General features: G+C 39.0%; 2 protein-coding genes across 2 annotated transcripts; both read left to right on the forward strand.

Moving 5' to 3' along the window:
* Positions 1–5,884: 5,884 nt before the first annotated feature.
* On the forward strand, positions 5,885–6,529 carry LOC146662693 (GTPase IMAP family member 7-like). Its single transcript, XM_085417905.1, has one exon. The coding sequence runs from the start codon at positions 5,885–5,887 to the stop codon at positions 6,527–6,529; it is 645 nt and encodes a 214-aa protein (XP_085274031.1).
* Positions 6,530–13,399: 6,870 nt separating this feature from the next.
* On the forward strand, positions 13,400–15,032 carry LOC146662694 (GTPase IMAP family member 7-like). The gene is made up of 3 exons (XM_085417906.1): positions 13,400–13,409; positions 14,291–14,341; positions 14,449–15,032. Exons 1-3 carry the CDS (start codon positions 13,400–13,402, stop codon positions 15,030–15,032), a joined length of 645 nt encoding a protein of 214 aa, XP_085274032.1.
* The last annotated feature ends 7,555 nt before the right edge of the window (positions 15,033–22,587 follow it).

The raw sequence follows: 22,587 nt of genomic DNA on the forward strand, positions 1-22,587 counted from the left end.
AATTGTGTTTCACACTTTGAATAATAAACCCCTTGCATTACTACCAAGACAAAGACTACATTAGTACTACTTAGTAAGTTGTAGTTCTGAACCATAAATAAATATAAATACCATCAAAGGCCACCTGTGCTGGAGGTGCGCAGGACAAGCCCAGAACACCTCACCCAGGAGGCACCAAGAAGATATTCTGTTCGGATGTCAGTGCAGCAGGATGGATACATTTATTTATATATCTTAAACACTGTAGTTCAGACAGACAACATGTGTCTGACAAATTCATAGGTATGAAAATATTAATCATATTTTCTACTTAAATGATCAAAATTGGTCTCGGTGGGTCAGCCAGAGTTGAATCTGTCCAAAAGAATCAAAGGCTCTGTAAGGAATCAGGAAACCATGTCTGATGGGACAGATACATCATGGATTCAGACCAGATCAGGGCAAGATCCAATGCTGATTTGCAACAGTTAAAAACTAACAGCCTGATTACCCCACATACATATTTTATGATTTTTTTTTACTCAGAAGTACCACTGCAGGACTTGGTTGTGCATTAGCAACAAAAAACTTAATTTGAGCCTGAGAGGGTTAACAGTAACTGAGTAAAAGATGTAGGAAACCAATTACTTATCAGTGAAAACTGATGTTGGATCAGATTAGAAATGGTTAAGTTAGGGAACCTTAAAGCAGAGTTTCTGTCAATCGAATTAATGGCAAAAACAATTAAATTCTCTATTAAATAAGCTTAGGTTGCTACATTCTATTAATTAGATTTTTTTAAGATTGTTCTTTAGACAGTACAACAATGAAGAGTAGACAAAGGCAGTGAACTGGAGGTAAATTACATGGTTTACCCAACCATCCAAATTGTGGGATTCAGGTGTTCCAATCTCTTCTTTAGCCACAGATGTATAAAATCAACAACCTACGGATGCAGACTGCTTCTACAAACAATTGTGAAGGAATGGGTCGTTCTCAGAGTGGTACCAGGATAGGATGCCACCTGTGCAAGTCCAGTCTTGAAATTTCCACGTTCCTTAATATTCCACTGTCAACTGTTGGCAGTGGTATTATAACAAAGTGGAAACAATAGGGAATGACAGGAACTAAACCATGAAGTGGTTGGCTACACGAACCTGTTCATTTGTCTAATTATTTTTCTTCCCACTGTGAGGTGTGTCTCTTCTAAGTCCCTGTTTGTGCATGGATTAATCATCATCATGTGTCTTTTAGATCCCAACAAGACTGCTCAAAGGAGGGCTACCATTAGTTAATGCTTCAATCTTAATTATGATCAACCTCTCAACATATCTCTGTCATGGTCCTGGGCCATGTGGGCCCAGTATTCTTAGTTTCTTGTATTTTTGTATTTCGTTCCTTATTTAGGCCATGTTTCCTAAGTTGTCCTGTTGTGTTGTTCCTTATTTGACTTCCCCTTGTGACTTTTATCCCCTGTGTGCCCCTCTATGTATCTGTGAGCCCTCATCTCCCCTCCTTGTTTCATTCCATGTTTCCCCAGCCCACTATGCCCGCGCTCTCTCTCTCCTCCTGTTTGCACCTGTGTACTTCCTGTTTTACTTTGACAGTCTCCCGTCAGTGTTGTTTACTCCTGCCATGTCTTGTTATGTTTATCTGTGTCAGCTGTGTTCCCATGTGTGGCCACTTCCCCTGATCATCCCTCTTGTGTATTTAGTCTCTGTGTTTCATGTAGTCTGTGTCGCGTCGTCTGTGTTACCACCCCCTGTGTTCCGTATCTCCAGCCATAGCTTTTCCTTAGTTTATGTCCAGTTTAGGTTTCTGTTTGAACTATTACTCTTATGCTGCCCTCACTCTGTTTTGTTCCTTTCATCAGCCAGAATAAAAGGCTCGCTTTTGTTTAACTCCACTCCTGCATCCTCGCTTGTGTTCGCTCCTGGGTCCACCACACACATTTCCGCCCGGTCTGCCTCCGCAGACCGTGACAATCTCTCAAACATCCTTGAAAGAGTAGTTGTCAAACAGCTAACAGATCATCTGCAGAGGCTTATTTGAAGAGTTTCAGTCAGGTTTCAGAGCTCATCACAGCACAGAAACAGCTTTAGTGAAGGTTACAAATGATCTTCTTATGGCCTCTGACAGTGGACTCATCTCTGTGCTTGTCCTGCTAGACCTCAGTGCAGCGTTCGATACAGTCGACCATAATATCAAAGTCAAAGTCAAAGTCAACGTCAACTTTATTTGTCAATTCTGCCACATGTACAGGACATACAGAGAATAGAAATTTCGTCACTCTCAAACCCTAGATGAAATAGCAAATGAACATTTAAATATAAGAGAGTGATTAAAAAATGCAAATAAAATAAATTTAAAAGTAAAAATTTAAATAAATACAATACAATTTAACAAGAAAGCTATGCAATATACAATATACAATATTCAGGTAAGGGTAAATGACACTGAGTGTAAACCAGGCAGAGTAGTGCAAATAGGCAAATAGTGCAAATGGAGATTTAGTAATGTACGGTAAGAGATAGTGTAACAACAAAGTCTTATGAGGTAATGGCAGTCCAATGCTCCTGGTGCAGGCCAGTGAGTGAGTCAGAGTGTGTGTGTGTGTGTGTGTGTGTGTGTGTGTGTGTGTGTGTGTGTGTGTGTGTGTGTGTGTGTGTGTGTGTGTGTGTGTGTGTGACAGAGTTCAGTGAGACCATGGAGGGGAGAGGGGGCAGAATCGGGAGGGAGTTAAGCTTCCTGACAGCCTGATGGATGAAGCTGTCCTTCAGTCTGCTGGTCCTGGCCTGGAGACTCCGCAGTCTCCTCCCTGACGGCAGCAGCTTGAAGAAGCTTTGCATTGGGTGCGTGGGATCAGCCGCTATGCAAAGGGCTTTTTTAGTGAGACGGGTGCTGTAAATGTCCTGAAGGGAGGGGAGAGAGGCACCAATGATCCTCTCTGCAGCTCTCACTATGCGTTGGAGGGTTCTATGACAGGACGCATTGCAGGCTCCAAACCACACAGTGATGCAGCTCGACAGGATGCTCTCGATGGTGCCTCTGTAGAAAGTGTACATGATATCCTATTAGAGCGATTAGAACATGCTGTAGGTATTACAGGTACTGCACTGCAGTGGTTTGTATCATATCTATCTAATAGACTCCAGTTTGTGCATGTAAATGGAGAGTCCTCTTCACACACTGAGGTTAATTATGGAGTTCCACAGGGTTCAGTGCTAGGACCAATTCTGTTTACATTATACATGCTTCCCTTAGGCAGCATCATTAGAAGACATAGCATACATTTACACTGCTATGCTGATGACACCCAGCTCTATCTGTCCATGAAGCCAGATAACACACACCAATTGGTTAAACTGCAGGAATGTCTTAAAGACATAAAGACCTGGATGGCCGCTAACTTTCTGCTTCTTAATTCAGATCAAACTGAGGTTATTGTACTCGGCCCTGAAAATCTTAGAAATATGGTATCTAACCAGATTCTTACTCTGGATGGCATTACCTTGGCCTCCAGTAACACTGTGAGGAACCTTGGAGTCATTTTTGACCCGGATATGTCCTTTAGTGCACATTTTAAACAAATATTTAGGACTGCTGTCTTCCATTTGTGCAAAATCTCTCAAATTTGAAAGGTCTTTTTTTAGAATGATGCTGAAAAATGTGTTGTGCATTGCATAACAATGCATTTCTTTAACAAATACATTGTTAAAGAAAGTACATTTGTGGGTTGAACAGTTTAATTATGTGGGTTATGCCTAAGACAAACTTGTCCAATCGTCTGTGCCAATGTGAACAGCTTATTCTGCTACTGAATCTTGTTACGTGTCATTTATCGGATTGGATGATTGAAGTCTGTATTGGCAGTTTAACAATTTATTCATTTAACAAACAGAAAACTTTGTAGAATTTTGACTAATCATCACCGCAACAGCCTGGCACCTCCTCCTCCTCACAAGAGGATGAGGATAAATGTCTATGTATTTAGTGCTAAGTTGATGTATTGTGGAGTGGTGTTCCCTGGAGGAGAGGGAGAAGGAAGGTGACACAGCAAATGAAAGAGTGTGGCCTGGTACCTAAGTAATCCGGAGACAGAAGAGTGCATGAGCACATGAGTACTTAAGTATGCTGGCTTACAGGAAAGGTGAGCCTAACATTCACACACACACAAACGCAATTGTAAGAGACAAAGAGAAAGATAAAGGATAGCAAACCACAATGGAGATCAGGATATACCAAGGAACATAACATTCAACCTCAAACAAATAAAAAGAAGAATATTCTAGTATATACTAAAATATCTGGGATAGAATTTTCACACAGGGAATGTGATGGAATGAAGACAGCAAAGCAAACTGAGTCTTTTCATAATCGTACTAGTGCATTTCATAACAGTACAATATCATGAAAAGGTTCTTTGTTCTAATAATTTCATGAACTTTCCTATATTCCTTATTCACTTCAGTCTTTTACATTTTAAGTTTTATTCCCAAATTCTCTGCAGGGTTTGGATTCAGCTAGCATAAATAATCAGCAGGACATGAGACTTCAGCACATCACACAATTTATTTTTGCTCGTGACCTCTTCAGTTTGTCTGGTTTGGGTGTTAGTGGATGAAAATCAAATTTTTCTGACGAATTCTCCACCACAAAGATGACACAACTGAATGTTAAAAACGTTATATATAGCTTCACACATGACACACCTCCAGCATTTGCATAACAGGTTATTAAAACAGACGAAGATCTGCACAGCTTGCAGACGCCACACAGCTCGTCTTCTTCACTTTGCTAAACTGGACTGAAGGACTGAAGGACTATGTCTTCTAGTGGGTGAAAATGTTCTGTAAATAGAATTTTTAGTTGTTTTGCTGAAATGAAAAGAAATGCATAGCAAATGGGAAAATGAACCATGTGACTTATTGTTTTCACAGAAAGGAAGATTGTAGTTGTTATCCTGGGAAGAGATGAAGTCTTGAAGAAAGCTCTAATAACCAACATCCTGGGAAAAGATTTATCCAAACTAGATAAAAGACAAGCTTTGAAAAAGATTGAGATCTATGTAAATGATATATATGAAGTCATGTTTACGCCAGACTTGTATGCAGAATTTAAGGACATACAAGACTTGTTGTGTATTAATTGATATCCTGACATGTGTCTGCTGGTGGTAGAACATGGCTTTTCACCAGACGATGTTCGGAAGCAGATAGAACATCTGAGCAATAAGACTGAAAAACCTGCAGAAGAGTTTACGGTTTTGCTTCCACTGAGTTATAAACCCACAGATTACTCGTTCATATCCTGCACCATGGAACAGGTTTTCAGTGAGCTCGACAGACTGGCTGAAGGCAGAAATCTGATGCTAACTAAAACAAAGTAAGGATGAAAAATAACATAATGCTTTATGGTATTTTTCATGTATTTGTGGGGGAAGGTTGCTATGCTACTAAAACACAGGTATTAAGGCTTAATTTGAACATTAGGTCCACAGGTAATCCTGTTGTGGCGAAGGCGTGTTCCCTGGCTCAGCTGCAGAGGAGGGTGGTGCAGTGCACTCAAGGGACAGTGTTGGTTGGAGGATCAGGTGGACATGATTGAACTAATGAGGTTTCACCCTTTTTATAGTGAGATCAGAGATCAGAGACGGGAGAGTGCGCAGACAGCTGGAAAGCCAGCGGATGTGTGTGCCGAACCAGGAAAACAGCCTATAAGTGAAAAATCAATCAAAACCATTAAACAACCACAGGAACAGAGTGTCGGGTCACGGCCCTTTGTACCTCTTCCACGTTTGTCAGCACCACGCACTGTGATGGCAATGCCAGGTAAACCACAATCTATACAGTGTCTTTCAGACTTGTTCAGACTGATATCAGTTGGAAGTTCATTATTCAAAACTATGTCGATGTTTCTGAAATTCATTACAGGAATCAATACAACACAACACTTCCATACAGGAAAGCGTACCAGCAACAAAGTGAACCTTGTTCTCCTGGGAATGTCTGGGACTGGAAAGAGTGCGAGTGGAAACACCATCCTTGGAAAGCCAGTCTTCTTCTCTAGACCCAGTTCAAAGTCAGTCACCAAAGATTGTGAGATAGCAGAAACAGAGATAAATGGCAAACATGTGCGTGTGATAGATACTCCAGACATGTTTGATGATGACATTGAAGAACCAGTTAAGAACAAATATCTAAAACAGTGCAAAGAGCTCTGTGAGTCACACCCTTGTGTGTATGTACTTGTGATGCATATAAGCAGATTTACAGATGGTGAGAGAAACATACTGAAAAAACTGGAAAAAGCTTTCGGGAGGAATGTTAAAGAACAAACTATCATCCTGTTCACTAAATCAGATGATTTGCATCGTGCTGGAAAAATGCTGGCTGATTTTCTGCGTAGTTGCCAACCTGATCTGAAGGAAATGATTCAACAGTTGGGCAACAGATGTGTTCTCTTTGAGAATAACAGATCAGGTTCTGCTCAGGTGGAAAAGCTGCTGGACACAGTGATCATGGTGTTAGAAAAACAGCAGAAATTATAATGTCATGTGTCAGATCATTTTCAGTGTACAGATATAAAAAATTATAAAAACTGGGTTTTCCTCTATATTTCCTCTATATGTATTATTCAAGGGTCTACCTGAAACTATAAAGTGCCTTGAGGCACCTGATGCTGTGATTTGGAGCTGTATATATAAAACTGAGTTGAACTAAATTAAATTGAAAAAGGTTTGAGCATGACATTATTTGATGTATTAAACCAGTAGATCTTATAAATCTCATAAATCTTATAATTTTCATTTTTAGGCTTTAATTCACTTTTTTTCTACAAATCAGCAAATGAAGGAGTGATGGATTTAAAAATTATGTTGGGTTTTTTGTAATTGTTGTTTGTGAATCTTGGTCAGATTAATCAAGCTCATAAAGTGTAACAGCAACAAATTATTGCTGAATTCAATAAAAGTTATCAAGTGCATCTGGTGTCTCTTTGGATAAACAGATCATTGTTAGATCCTTAGTTTTTTTGTTTGGTCCACTGTAAAAACATCTCAGGTATTTATGTTATTATGTAGAAGTGATTGAGCTGCAGATTTTCCAAGAAACCAACTTCCGAAAAGACTCCTGTGATGTACATAAATACATAAATATCCATATGTTGGACTTTAAAATGTAATGTGGTGAAAACCTGTTAAAAGTTTAAATTTAAAGAATGTGTATAGAATGGGTACCTTATATTAGACAATGAAAATATAAAATTAACTTAATTTCCCAATGTAAGTACTGCATATTTCACAAACAAATAAGTAATTAAGTAATTATTAATAACAATCTATTCCAGCGTGAGAAAATGCACCCAAAGGCATTTTAAAATCATTCTAAATATGATTTATACTCCAACGGCCTTATTCAATGAATCCTTTGATGTCATGAACCCTCAGTTATATCTTTTAGTTTATTTATCTGTTAATTTATTTAATTATTTAATTTCATTTTATGTTATGTTATATTTTTCTGGAACCAAAACTGTATCCAGGTGCAGTTTCAACAACCATCACTATTATTGTCGATGTGTCGCCATCTATTGGACATATCATGAATAAGCCAGGATAAAGAACTTTTGTTGTTGCAGCACTATTTTTTTTAAAATTTATCATTATTATTTTTTTGCCTGTCCTGTTTGGTTCCTTAGTCATCAGAATTGTTCTCTGAATGCCAATAAAGATATCCAACAGATTTACTTACCAAGTGGATCATCAAGTTGATCCATTTGATCAACGTTTATTTTATTTTATTTTATTTTGTTTTATTTTATTTTGTTTTCAGTTGTTACGAAACGCAAGGATGAAAGGCCCAAAAGCATAGAAACACCTGCGTTTTCAAAAATACCCGTGTAGGTGCGGACGTAGCGTAAAAGAGTTAGTACTGCATTTTATTACTACCTGTAATTTATTGCAGATTACTTGTATTTGATTAATTGTTTACTATATGTTTGAGGTGTGAAATAAACTGCAATGGATATTGCAAACAAAATATGGGTGTGAGTTCCCAAAAAAGTTTGGGAACCACTGTGCTAGATGGTGTGGGGAGCCAAAGCCCCGTCCCCCAGGGCATGAAGCAGGCATGGAGGAGATCCAGGCTCCAGACATCCAGAGGCCCCAGAGTGCGAGAACCCAGGGAGGACCATCAGAGGGGCAGCCGTGCCACTCTCCTGGGAAGAGCTATGGAGAGCCCCAGATGAGGGGTCACTCAGCAGCCACGGAGCAGAGGCCAGAAGTGGCTGCAGTGACATGCCCGCAGGCTCTGCCGGCAGCCAGCTGCACGAGGCTTGAGGGCCCCCCGCACCCGAAGAGGCCCGACCAAGCCACGGGCGTCAGGCCCCACCAAGCTGCTGCCAGGAGTGAGTCGGTACCTACCTGAGCGTCCAGCCCCGGACACCAAGAGCCACCAATGCACTGAGGCCTGAGGGCATCAGCCACGAGTAGAGGTTGCGGTGAAGGGAGATAAGCCTCCATACTTTGGATGGCCTGAGATGTTTCCAGAGAGGTGGAGTCTAAGACCCGACCTGACATATACACACAGACGAACATGAACACACAGACACAAACGTGCATTCCCACCCTCATGCACACATATACAGATAATCAGCACTCACCCGTAAAGACAGACACAAATGGAAATTGTACACACAATCATACTCCCCAAACATACTCAAGATAATACCCCAGGTCCAGGTACCCTCGCCCACAGAGGGGGAAACTGCACCTGCAGGAGATGTTACCCTTTCCAAGCAGACTGCCAGTGCAACAGGGAGATCCCGCATTTCAGACCCCAATCGGACGGCCAGCCCCTTCACCCAGATGGCTAACAGAGAACAGGGGTGTGTGAAGACTCCATACCTCCCTCCTCCCGCTCATGTGTAGTGTTGCTAGGGTTGTTCTAAAGTGCATTTAAAACACAGAAGGTGCTTCCTGGCAGAGAACAGCAGGTGTTAGCACGGCCCCTCCCGAGAACCCTCATTGTCTACATGCATTTAAAATTGAGAGGTGGGCACCGGCGCCAGAGGTGAGGTTGAATACACAGACCGACCTCTGGACGCCGTACTACGTGCCCATCCTGAAGGCCCTATATGTATGTGTTATGAGAGTGTGAGTAATGTGGATGTCTAAGTTGTGGAATACAAATGAGACACAGGTGGCCAGAAGGGGACAGGGTGGGATGCTTCCCCTGCACCCTAGTGACACACCTGCACCCCAAGGCCCTGCATGTGTGGGCGGGTTTGGTGGAGCGGGAAGAGGGAGGCAGTCGGGATGGCTGAGCCCCGTGGATCCACTCGCAGCACTATTCAATTCAATTCATTGTACAGTGCAAAATCAAAACAACAGTCACTTTAAGATGCACTATATTGCAGGTCGACCATACAATAATACGTACAGAGAAAAACCCAACAACAACCCAACAAGCACTGTGGCGGCAGTGGGAAAAGAGCTGAATTTTTCTCAGTGTTGAACTCTGTCACTGTCTTTAACTTTCAGGTACACACAGAAAGGTACAGTTGCTTTATGTCAATTTAGTGGAATAAAAATGAATTATGAGTTGTACAAAAATGCCAGTGTGCCATCATCTACTGAACATTCAATGGATAATCTCTTAAACATGAATCTAATATTCAGCTTAATAATTTTATTCTTAGACTTCTCGATTTACAGATTAGAAAAGATGTTGCATTTGGATAAATGAATAAACTGTGCTGAATGATGCAATTTAATTAATCAAAAAGGACATTTTTAAGCCTAATCTAAAAAGTAGATTGTGTGTCTTGGAACCCAAACTGGAAACTGGTTGCACAGAAGAAGGGCCTGAAAGCTGAATGCTCCGCCTTCCAATTTCAATCGATTGCATGGTGGCAGAAAATGTTGGCTTATGTTATAGAGACGCAATGTACGAATATGTTGCCTCCCTAAGACGATGACCAGAGGGGCAACTGGTTTCAACAACCTGTGGTGCTGTGATAAAGAATAGAAAAAGGGACACACGTTGAGCTGAAGTCAGTTTCACAACAGGAAGGTTTATTCTTCACAACAGCTTAGAAATGGCCTTATACTTCAGTCCAATTTACCATACATGGCCACAGCTTCCTGAGCTCGACACTGTATTAATCTCTGAATACAGCTTTGACGAAACATAAACAAAATGTTGCTTGAATCCATTGACTATATCACATTCACAGTGTATCACAATAAACACACATTTGTTTTACAAAGATAAACAAAACACAATAGTGTACTCTGTACTTCATTTTTAACTACATTTACAAACATCATGAAATGAACTCGTTTTTAAACATTTTAATTTTCGTTCAGCACTAAATTATTTATGTGAAATGTATTTCCACTGTACTGTAACTGCAGATCTAATATTTAGGAGAAGACTATTCCAAAGTCTGGGACCTGCCACAGAGAAGGCAGAGATTTGAGATAAGTCTGTGGGATGGGCAGCATTAACTTTGAGCTAGACCTCATGGTTTTTAAACACAAAGGAGCTCAGACAGGTAAGAGGGAACTTGGGCGTTGAGTGACTTAAAAACAAAAAGTAAAAGTTTTAGTTGGATCCTGTAGGGGACAGGAAGCCAGTGTAGGTAAGATAAAAGTGGGGCTATATGCTCTCTCTGTTTGGTACCAGTTAGCAGGTGAGTACTTGCATTTTGGACCATCTGAAGACAATGAATGGAGGCCTGGTTGAGACCAAAATACAATGAATTGCTGTAGTCCAATCTGCAAGTAAGGAAAAGGTGAATGACACATTCGAAGATGTTAGCCGGGAGGTATCATTCTAGAATGACATGTAGAATGACATTCTATTGTATTGTATTTTCATTCTATCTGTATTCTGTCATTGTATTGTATTATTGTATTTTCATCTATCTGTCCATAGCAGTATAGTATTACAACATGGCATTTGTGTCTTCTGTGTCTTCTGTGTCTAAGGGGCGATCGTGGCTCAAGAGTTGGGAGTTCGCCTTGTAATCAGAAGGTTGCCGGTTCGATCCCCAGCTCCGACAGTCTTGATCGTTGTGTCCTTGGGCAAGACCCTTCACCCGTTGCCTGCTGGTCAGAGGGCCCGGTGGCGCCAGAGTCTAGCAGCGTCGCCTCTGTCAGTGCACCCCAGGGCAGCTGTAGCTGCCATCACCAGTGTGTGGATGACTGGAGGTGTAAAGCATTTTGGGACTAGAAAAGCGCTTTACAAATACAGGCCATTTACCATTTCTAACTAAAATGGGAAAATAGGAACATAAATAGTGCCATCATTGCCAGACCTGGCCCTCAAAATAAAATATGCTTTATGCTTGAATCATTTAGTTGCATGTGCTCAAGACAGCGACACATAAAGGCATTCGTAAACAATTACATTACAGGTCACAGATGGATTTTTCCATTTCAGTGCAGGAACCTAATAATGAAAAAACACTTACTTCTTAGGAGAATTTTTATGATGCGAACATGTCATTAATGTATACAAACACACCACATGCCTTGTGTTCATGCAAAATATTTGTCCTCAAACTGTGTTTTATTTGTCCCTGCATTATGAATAAAATTTGGTAAATATAATTTGTCCCTGGCAATGAAATATAATATGTCCTGATATTTCTAAGAAGGAAAAAAAAAGGAGAAACTGAGATTTTGGTTCCATCCAAAGAGACAGCAGCAGGCAGAATTTCATGGTGTGATCTTGAAGTTGAAGGTGAATGAGGCTGGTTTTTTAAATGCATTTACAGCCCAATGCAAAACCACATACTGTAGCTGTTGCAGCAGCATGGTTTTGTCAGAGAAGAGTCCAAGTTCTGAAATGAGCTGCCAGCCGTCCAGATCTTTCACCTATAGAGAACATTTGAAGCATTATTAAACGAAAAATACATCAAAGACGACCACAAACTCTTACGCAGATGGAAACCTATAACAGGCAAGAATGGGATTGAATACAAACACCAAAACTCCAGAAAATCATAACCTCACACCTGCCCAGATGTCTTCAAACTGTTTCCAAAAGAAGAAGAGATGCTACGCCATGGTAAACATGTCCATGTCCCAACTATTTTGAGACCAGTAACAGGCATAAAATTTGAAGCGAGCTCATTATGGACAGTTTAAACATTTGTCATGTCATTTATTTTCTGTTGTGAACAACATTTTGGCTCATGTGATTTAAAAGTCTTTTAGTTTTCATTTTGAACATTCTTGGAATTCGCGATGTACTTTTAAATCTTAGTTTTATCTGTTCTGATGATGAAGTATTTTTGTTTCCTTTTGTTATGTCTAACTAATATTATTATTATTATTATTATTATTATTATTATTATTATTATTATTGTCTAACTAATATTATCTTTCAAAGTATAAAAAGCAAAGTTTCAGGAGAATTATATCTTATTATTATTTCTGTCATTTTAATCTCTCACAAAAAATGAATCATATGAATTTGAGTTGATTGATATTGATCTTCATATTAATATATTTATATTAATATATATATTAATAATTTCCATTCTGTTCTGCATGTTGCCTTCACTTCTCTAAACATGGCATCTGTGTAGTGTGTGCTCCCGTTTGCTGCCAGCATGTTGTCCATCTCTTAACAAGCTCCACCACTTGGTGGCGCTAAATCAATCTTTTCACAGATGTGGAACCTGTTGCCAGCGCTCTGAATGATATGTTGAAGCCCTGACTCAGTTTCACTGGCGTACAGCTGTATGGTCGGGTCTCCAAGCTCACCACCACAAGTGAACAGAAACAATCATCTGCTTATTTGCTTCAGGGCCAAACAGCTCTTTCATAGTTTTTGTCTTCTCTGGTGATTTGACTGACTTGACCGACAGAAACACCTGAGGAACTATACAGGAGACTTAAATGCATTTAACAATTTTTTTGTTGATCAAATACTTGATTTTCCAGAATCCAGAATCCCTGGTGTCTTCCACACTTAGTAAACTGTGTCACAGTTTTGTTTTTGTTTTTACAATATCTCAGTCACTGATAATGAACAGGGACAAATCAGGACCTGAAACACAATTCACAACTTCAGTGTAATCTGTGCATGTAAGCCTCAATGAATCTGAAAGTATTTCAACATTTTTCATACATAATCTGCTTGAACTGAATTGATAATTAGACATCATGCAGAAAGAGAAGATTAAAACTCGTTCTTGCCTCATTGAAATGTATGTTGTTTTTATCGTGACTGCTGTCACTGAACAGATGAGAGAGATAAATGTTAAAGCTTCTGTTAACTGCATTGGTTATTTATAGATACACCTCTGACATGCCTGCATTGGTTGGATAACACCCCCACATAATAGAAACACAGTGCAGCTCAGCTTCAGACACCACACAGAGTTTTGCTGCTTGTCTAAGGGAATGTCTCACGGTAAGTTCACTTGTAGACTTTTCTTTTATTTGCATTAGTTAAAAAACCATTGTTAATGAATAAAATGTAGATATAAGGAAAGAGTGTTTAATGATTACCTAAACATGAGATACAACATTACAGACAAATGATTTGATGTTTGTCTAATGAGCTTGGAAAGACGTTTTTCTTTCCAGTCTCCTTAGACTTATAACCTTCTCAGACGAGTTCATGTTTGTTTTCACAGACAACATACATGATTTTTACTGCACAACACTAGGGGAATACTTATCATAGTAACTTTTCAGTTTACACTGCTAAAGTGTTTGACAAAGCCTTGAAAACTGATATAGCATCTTGTGTAAACAGTTATCTGTTTTTTTTACCCAAAAGAAAACTTATGAAATATAAATAAATGAAGGTGAAGAGTTCAGAATTCTGCTGCCACTGACATATGAACCTACAGATTACTCCTCCTAATCCTGCACCATGAGCTGCCTGCCCTTCAAACTGAAAAAAAGTGTTAAACAGACAAAATCCAGACCATCAGAGGCAACTAGCAAGAGGTGAAGGTGGAGAGTAGAGAGTGGCTGATTTATAATTACAGTTAACTTCATGTAAATCTGCTTTCAACAGAAGATGCTATTAAATAATTAATTGTTATGAAACAGCAAACAGTTTACTGCTAAGTTAATATGTTCACTGTTACAAAACTTCAGATTTGGCCATAAATCACAAACCACAGCTAGGCTACACACTTACACTGACACAGCAACGAGCGGTAAACCACAATCTCACTCAGCACTTTCCCTTAAAAATGATTTGTGTGGTGGCTTATTTAAACAAACCACTATGCTTCATAGAAACTGATACAAAAACTCTCATTTGTCTATTTTATTCAGGTGGCAAACATAAAGAAAAGCCCTACAGTGACCCTAAGAAGAGATCAAAAAGTATGAACTGTGCTTATAATGTGCCTAAAATGAAAGAAAGTAAGTGTTTGTTTTAATTTAACTTTAATCTGTTTCTCTCAAATTATCATTATCGTAAATCAATTCAGGAAGACATACTGTCACCACAGTGAACCTTGTTCTTCTGGGAATGGCTGGGACTGGAAAGAGTGCCAGTGGGAACACCATCCTTGGACAGAAAATCTTTGTTTCTAGACCCAGTTCAAAGCCGGTCACCAAAAACTGCCAGATGGAAGAAACTGAGAAAGAAGGTGTACACTTATGTGTGATTGATACTCCTGACATCTTTGATGATGGCATGAAATCATCAGTTAGGGACAAACATGTAAAAAGGTGCAAACAGCTCTATGAGTCAGAACCCTGTGTGTTTGTACTTGTGATGCATGTGAGCAGATTTACAGATGGTGAGAGAGACATACTGGAAAAGTTAGAAAAAGCTTTTGGGAGAGAAGCTGGAGAACGAACAATTATCCTGTTCACCCGAGGAGACGACCTACAACAGGCAGGACTGGGGTTGGAGGATTTTTTACATACCTGTCAACCTGATCTGAAGAAAATACTTGAAAAGTGTGGCAACAGGTGTGTTGTTTTTGAGAACCACAGATCAGATTCAGCTCAAGTGGAAAAGCTAATGGACAACGTGATCAGTGTGACAGAAGAAAAGCAAAAATGATGACTACATTTATCAGATCAGAGCACTAAAATACGTGCCATTTCCTGTCTCAAGTAATAAATAGGTTAGAGCATTAGTCTGTTTCTTAAAGTGCTGTATATTGGATTTATAAATAGCTTTATGTCTTATTTTACAATGTTCTAAAGTAGCCTACATCCAACCAAGATGCCACGTAGCCTGTTTCCTGCTTCATGTCTTCCTTATGTTTTCTAGTCTCATTGTTTCCACAGTGTTTCTTTGTATTTTTTATGGATTTTGGTTTTCCTTCAATAAAAGATCCCTGTCTGTCTGCATTAGGCTTCTGATTTCACAGTCTAACCTGACAAATGGGATTTTATTTATTTATACAAGTCACACCAGTTTTAAGATGACACATCATAAATGCATGTTCGTCTTTCTTTGATGATTTTAGCGTATGTGTCTGTTCACCAACTCCTGTGAGATGCCTTGATCAGTCTAGGAATGAGATCTAGATACACTATGATACCAGAATTATCAACAAGCACCGAGAATCCAATCTGACAAACGAATATTTTAAGATTGTTAACAATATTCTGAATTTCAGTTTCAAGTTAGCTTGAAAATTCAAATTTTCAATGATATTTTATGCAGTTCTACCTCTGCTGCTGAGTGGAAATGTAGGTACTAGAACACAGGATACACACCAAGAATACTTCTTCAGACTAACAAATTAATAAAGTTTGATGTGCTTCAAAACTGGAGTTATTCTGTGCGTTGCCAGGTAATGGTAAATGGTAAATGGCCTGTATTTGTATAGCGCTTTACTAGTCCCTAAGGACCCCAAAGCGCTTTACACAACCAGTCATCCACCCATTCACACACACATTCACACACTGGTGTGCCAGGTGTTTCATCGGATTCGAGGTGTTACCTCCTTTGACAGTATCACCTTAAAGCACTTGTTGCAGGCTGCTGAGTTTGCATCTTTTGCTGTGAAGTACAGCCAGACTTTGACCGCTTCGCCTTGGGCATTTTTAATCTGTAGCTCTTCTCTAAAAGAACATACGTACCTGTGCCCACCTACTACACTTGCAAAGGTAAAATGATTGGCTAGAATCAAAAGTGTATGACATCTCAAGAAAAAAAAAAGCACCAAAATTGTTGTGGTCGTGGGTCGGTGACCCAGTGTTTTTGGTTTTTGTACTTTCGCTTTTGATTTCATAATGGTTTGTGACTGTTTGTGTTTTGGGTTTTCTGTCCTAGTGTTTCTAGCGCCCTAGTTTCGTGGTACTTCCTGAGTTCTGATTTTTAGGTTTTGTTATTTTACCTCCCAGTGTTTATTCTGTGCTCCCTCTGTTTTGTGTCACCCCTACCTGTGTATCCCTCTAGTGTAGATAGGTCTCTGTGTAAAGCCCGCGTCTCTGTGTCTGTATCTTCGCATGTGTTTTGAGTATCCTCTTTTATTGTGAAAGTCTGTCTTATGCCAGTGTGTTCAGTTTGCGTTTCCCCTGTCTCGTCTTGTTGATCACAATCAGCTGTGCCTCCCTCCTGTGTGTAGTTGCCTCGTTCCCTTCTGTGTATTTATAGCCTGTGTCCACTCATGTTAGTGTTTCTCCTAGAGTCTTCCTTTCAGGTCCGTTTTGTTAGTTTCTTCCAGTCTAGGTTTGTTTCTGTTTGCCGCATTTCAGTTTGTACCACCAGTGTGTTAATAAAAGCTCGCTCACATCCAAGGCAGTGCCTGCGTCTGGATTCTGTCTCACACTCACCACACGTCTGCCCCCGCAGCCGTGACAGAAATAAAGCACCGAAATGTGCGCTGCTTTTCGGTCTGGTTACTACCGTTTATGTCAGAACTGGTGCCATCATGGCACCGGATACCCTTACCCATCCCTAACTGTAACCACTGTTGCTACCATGATATTACTTGGATATTTACTGATTTTTACTTTGTTAATTGAGTATAACCTTTTCATTCCTCATGTAAAATCTGCACATATATTTTTGAATTCAGCTGAACAGACCTACAATGAGCAGTGAATATAGGAGAAGCACATGTCAGCTGCTCACAGCCTAAAACTTGGGCTGCCTTTTTTTCCTTTACAATCCAATTATGTCACGTCTCTCATACCTGACATTGTCATTTCAAATTTCAAAATGAAGATCTCTATGTCTATGTTATTATTATTTACTGATCAAACTTCACAGCTTCACATTTTTCTCATGTCACATCATTATGAAAAAATGTGAAAGATGATGCTTCATCATTTTCAAAAATAAATCATAACATGACACAGGATTTACCTTCTCTCTTTCTCCCATGCCTTTTCAAACTTTGTTTTTTTATCTAGCAAAATGTGGTGTGTCATAGTTGATTGGGCTTGTTCTCTTTTGAATAGCCTTCGTCTTTTAACCTTTATTTCGCTTTCTATTTCTCTATCAGTGCATCCAAACTGAAGGTAGCCATGTGACCGCAACTATGGACAACGTTAGAAACAGGAATATTTCAGGAATTCAATGGCCTCACGTCAGTAAAACATTTAGACAAGTTAGACTGGATGTTGGTTTTGTTTGTTATTATCACATTTGTTTTTCTTCTGAACACACATATCGATTTTTGTTAGTGACTGAAAGGAATCCATTTCATTGGCATTATCTACATTTTTTGTCATGGAAGACAGAAGCCACTCAAATCTCTACTGAACATCACTGATTCAAATCGTAGAATTCTCTGTGTACTTATAAATGTTTGTCTCCTTGTGTTCTACAGTATACATAATAATTCATCTCGTTTGATCATATACACATTATCTTATACACACACATAAGTTAACGGATAAATGTGAGTAACTTGGAGGTTATACACATTGGGACAAGATGGGACAACATGACCTGGGAAAAGTCAAAAAGTTGAGCTGGCAATAACATTCAAATATAAACACCATCATCATTGCATACATTACTCTTTAATTGGCTTTATATGACTGTAGGATCTTTAGCTTTCAAAATAAAGCATCTTGAGGCAACTGCTGTTGTGATTTGGCACGGTATAAAGAAATAAAATAAATACGTCCATTTTGTGTCAAGTAGATCCCAAAGAGAAGTTCTTTCTTTGAAAAGTCTATTTTTAACAAGTTGAATGAAATCATGAATCTTAGGGATATTTCTTGCTAAACTTTGTTACGTTGAGGCACCTTATTTTTCTTTAAAATGCATATCATTCAAGTCTTTCCAGCTTGACATGGTTGTTTTACAATTCAAAATTAATCTAAAGTAAAAACTGATATCATTTCTTGACTGCCACTGACCCCAAAAGGTTGATTCTGTTCATCTGTGTGTTTTCAGTGGCAGAAACGTTTCGTCACCCATCCAAGTGACTTCTATTAGACTCCGAGTTACATTTGCAGGTCATTTACTGAAACATCAAAGCACAGAAAAGATTCAACACATCATCTGCTAAGATGAAATTGTTTGACTTCTACGAGTCACATAAGATGAGGACATAGAGAAGCAAAGCTTCATGTTTAATATGTATACAAAGGATCATTAACTTATGAAAAAGTGTGAAAGATGACACTCCATGATTGCTTGCTCTCTTTCAGATAGTCGTCTTCTTTTAATCTTTATTTCAGTTTCTACTTCTCTGTACATCCAAACTGAAGGTAGCCATGTGACAGTTACTATGGGCAACATTGGAAACAGGAATATTTCAGGAATTCAATAGCGTGACTTCAGTAAAAACATTTAGATAAGTTAGGATTTTGGTTTCCATTTGTTATTATCAGATTTGTTTTTTCTTCTGAACGCACGTATGGATTTTTGGTGACGGAAAGGAATCCATTTCATTGGCATTATCTTATCTTTTCTGTCAGTGGAAGACAATGCACATGGAAGCCAATGGCCTTGGAGTTACTCAAATCTTTACTGAACATCACTATTTCAAATCTTGGAATTTTCTGTGCCCTTACAAATGTTTGTGTTCTTCTGTTCTATGGCATCCATAACATCCATCCTCTTCAGGGGCACCGGGGGCTGGAGCCTATCCCAGTTGTCTTAGAGTGAGAGGCAGGGTACACCTTGGACAGGTCGCTAGCCTACTAGCAGAGGCAGTATATTAAGAACAGGAAACAGATGCAGACAGAAAAAGCAGAACTAGGCAGAGGGTAGCACACGTAATCACTCCACCAGCAACACAAACATAAACATATCAAGTAAGGGCAGAGTGTAGCGCAGAAGTTGTTTTGATCTAAACTGTGTATGACGTGAGTACCAAAATAACACGGCAGGGACCTGACTATCATATAGGTCATAGGCTTCTAGTGCTTCAGATCTGCAAGTGACTTAGCGCTGTGCACAACTCTCTTCCGGAAGATGATTGAATAAAATGATTATAAATACATTGACCACTCTGACTCTGCGTCTTCTCTGTCTAATAAAAGAATAAAAAGAACTGGGTCCAATAACCCAAACTCTTTCATGGCATGCATTTTCCGTTTCTCTTTGCTAATTCTCTTTTGCTGTTTGAACAGTATAATGTCCTCATAAGCTGATATCAGGCCCTTGTAGAGCAAAATTTAGTAGTTTGGTCTAGACAACCCAAAACGTGATGTCCACAAATGTGGACGCCAGCTTTCTTATGTTGGGCCGTCTTATTTTCCCTTAGACTGCATATAAGTCATGTCATGAGTTTCCTTCTCTCCTTCTTCCATGCCTTTTCATACTTTTTTATGTACCAAAATGTGGTGTGTCATAGTTGATTGGGCTTGCTCTCTTTCGAATAGTCTTCGTCTTTTAATCTTTATTTCACTTTTTACTTCTCTATCAGTACATCCAAACTGAACAAAGTGAAGGTAGCCATGTGACAGTAACTATGGACAACATTAGAAACATGAATATTTCAGGAATTCAATAGTCTGAATTTAGTAAAACATTTGCACAAGTTAGACTGGATTTTGGTTTTGTTTGTTATTATCAGATGGTTTTTTATTTGTTTTGTTTTGAACACGTATGTTGATTTTTGTTGCTGACTGAAAGCAATCCATTTCATCGCCATTATCTTATCTTTTCTGTCAGTGGAAGACAATGTGCATGAAAACAAAAGCCCTCAAATCTTTACTGAACATCACTGATTCAACTTTTCTGTGCCCTTACAAATGTTTGTGTTCTTCTGTTCTATGGCATCCATAACATCCATCGTCTTTAGGGTGCCCGGGGCCAGACAACATTCAATACATCATCTGCTAAGGTTTAATTATTTGACTTTCTCCAGTCACATAAGGTGAGGAGAAAAAAAGTTTTATATTCTATATGTTTGCTACATCTCCAAGGTGAAAGGCTGGCAGTGGGTGTGAGGGGCAATACTGAATGGAGGCTGGAGAGAAAGAAAGAAGCAAAAACAAAAATCATAAATTGTATTTATGTGTCTGAACACAAAGAGACTCCACTGGCATTATGTCAATATCAGAAAAACCCTAGGTTGTACCTCAGAACTGTAGCCTAACTGACAAAAGTTCAGAGCTCTGTTGAGCCAGCCATTCCTTTAAGTTAACTAATAATGAATTTCTTCACAAATAAAATTGTAACCATTAGAAAAGAAATTACTCATAAACTTCTCACAGATATAACATTATGTACAGCTACTTTCAATAACAGTCTTTTTCTCCAATTAATCTTTTTGAGTTAACTTCAGTAATTGTTCTCCAACCAATCAACATGTGTTTCAGACTCCATTCCTACAAGACTGCTTTAAAACGTCCTACTATTAATGAATGCTTCAATCTTAAATATGATCCCTCTATCTCTATTATTTGTCTATGCATCACAGGCTTTCAAGCTGGCAGTGGTTATACCAACTGGCAGTAGTTATAACTTAAACAGCCAACTCCAGACCCAGCTGTCTTAGCTAATTATAGGCCAATCTCCAACCTTCCTTTCATATCAAAAATCCTTGAAAGAGTAGTTGTCAAACAGCTAACAGATCATCTGCAGAGGAATGGCTTATTTGAAGAGTTGCAGTCAGGTTTATTAAACCCGATTCCTTGATCCCCATGATAGAACAGAGAAAACCCGACTCAGGAGTGGTAAAACACTTATAATTCTTCATTCAATCATCTTCCGGAAGAGAGAGCCCTGCACAGCCCAAAGCCAGTTGCAGAATCTCTAACATTAGAAGCTAAAAATGTGTCTCATAGAGGTGTTATTTTGGTACTTTACACGTCACACACAGCCTCGATAAAAACAACTCCTTATATGTTACTAGTTCCTGTTTTTTCTGTCTGGTTTCCTGTTTTATTTATATGCTTGTACAGCTCTACAGTAACTTCCTGTTTTTCATTCTGGCTCACTTAGTTTGTGAGTCAAAAGTGGCCTTGCTTTACAAGCCTTCAATATTAAAATACATAAAACAATATACTCAGAAAATAAGCAAAAAGAATATATGTTTATTCCTTAACAGGTTTCAGAGCTCATCACAGCACAGAAACAGCTTTAGTGAAGGTTACAAATGATCTTCTTATGGCCTCTGATAGTGGACTCATCTCTCTGCTTGTCCTGCTAGACCTTAGAGCAGCATTCGATACTGTTGACCATAATATCCTATTAGAGCGATTAGAACATGCTGTAGGTATTACAGGTACTGCGCCGCAGTGGTTTGTATCATATCTATCTAATAGACTTCAGTTTGTGCATGTAAATGGAGAGTCCTCTTCACACACTGAGGTTAATTTTGGAGTTCCACAGGGTTCAGTGCTAGGACCAATTCTGTTTACATTATACATGCTTCCCTTAGGCAGCATCATTAGAAGACATAGCATACATTTACACTGCTATGCTGATGACACCCAGCTCTATCTGTCCATGAAGCCAGATGACACACACCAATTAGTTAAACTGCAGGAATGTCCTAAAGACATAAAGACCTGGATGGCCGCTAACTTTCTGCTTCTTAATTCAGATAAAATTTTGTGAATTTTGCTTTGGGATCAATAAAGTTGTTCTTATCCTTTTTCTCAGCAAGAAGATATGGTCCATCATTAGCTGAGCCATCTACAAGGCAGATGGGCACTTGGGCAGGGTGATAAAGTGAATTGTCTTGGAGAAATGATTCATGATGCTGAAACCTAGAAACCTGTCAATACCAGTCATCTAATTTTCTGTCATTCATACAGGCAAAACATAATAATGAATGAAGCAGCTGAACATTTGATGATGACATTGTCATCTCAGAATCAGAAATAACTGATGAAAGTGGAGTGATTATTAGTTTTTATTAAGCTTGAAGCTTTAAATGAATAATTGTCAAATCAGATTCAGATTAAGGGAAACTTTCATAATGTTTTTAATACAAACAGCCATAGAATAGACCCAAAGTAAAAACTTCCCATTAGAAACTGTAAGAGCCAATTAAAGGTTAGTTTAATTGGTTTAAAAAAGGAAATATAGATTTTTGCTGATAAGTGTGTAATTTCCAGTTGATTTCCAAATACTGTTGTGTTAAAAGGGTAGAATATAGAAGTGCGAAATTCTAGTGCGCTTTTTGGTATTTTGGGCTTCTGCCGCACTGTAATTACGTAGTTCGGGAGTTGGATAAGCTGGAGGC

Source organism: Rhamphochromis longiceps, linkage group LG9 (genome assembly GCF_057381845.1).
Source record: "Rhamphochromis longiceps isolate RC_006_pf linkage group LG9, R_longiceps_female_GT1.1, whole genome shotgun sequence".
NCBI lineage: Eukaryota > Metazoa > Chordata > Actinopteri > Cichliformes > Cichlidae > Rhamphochromis > Rhamphochromis longiceps.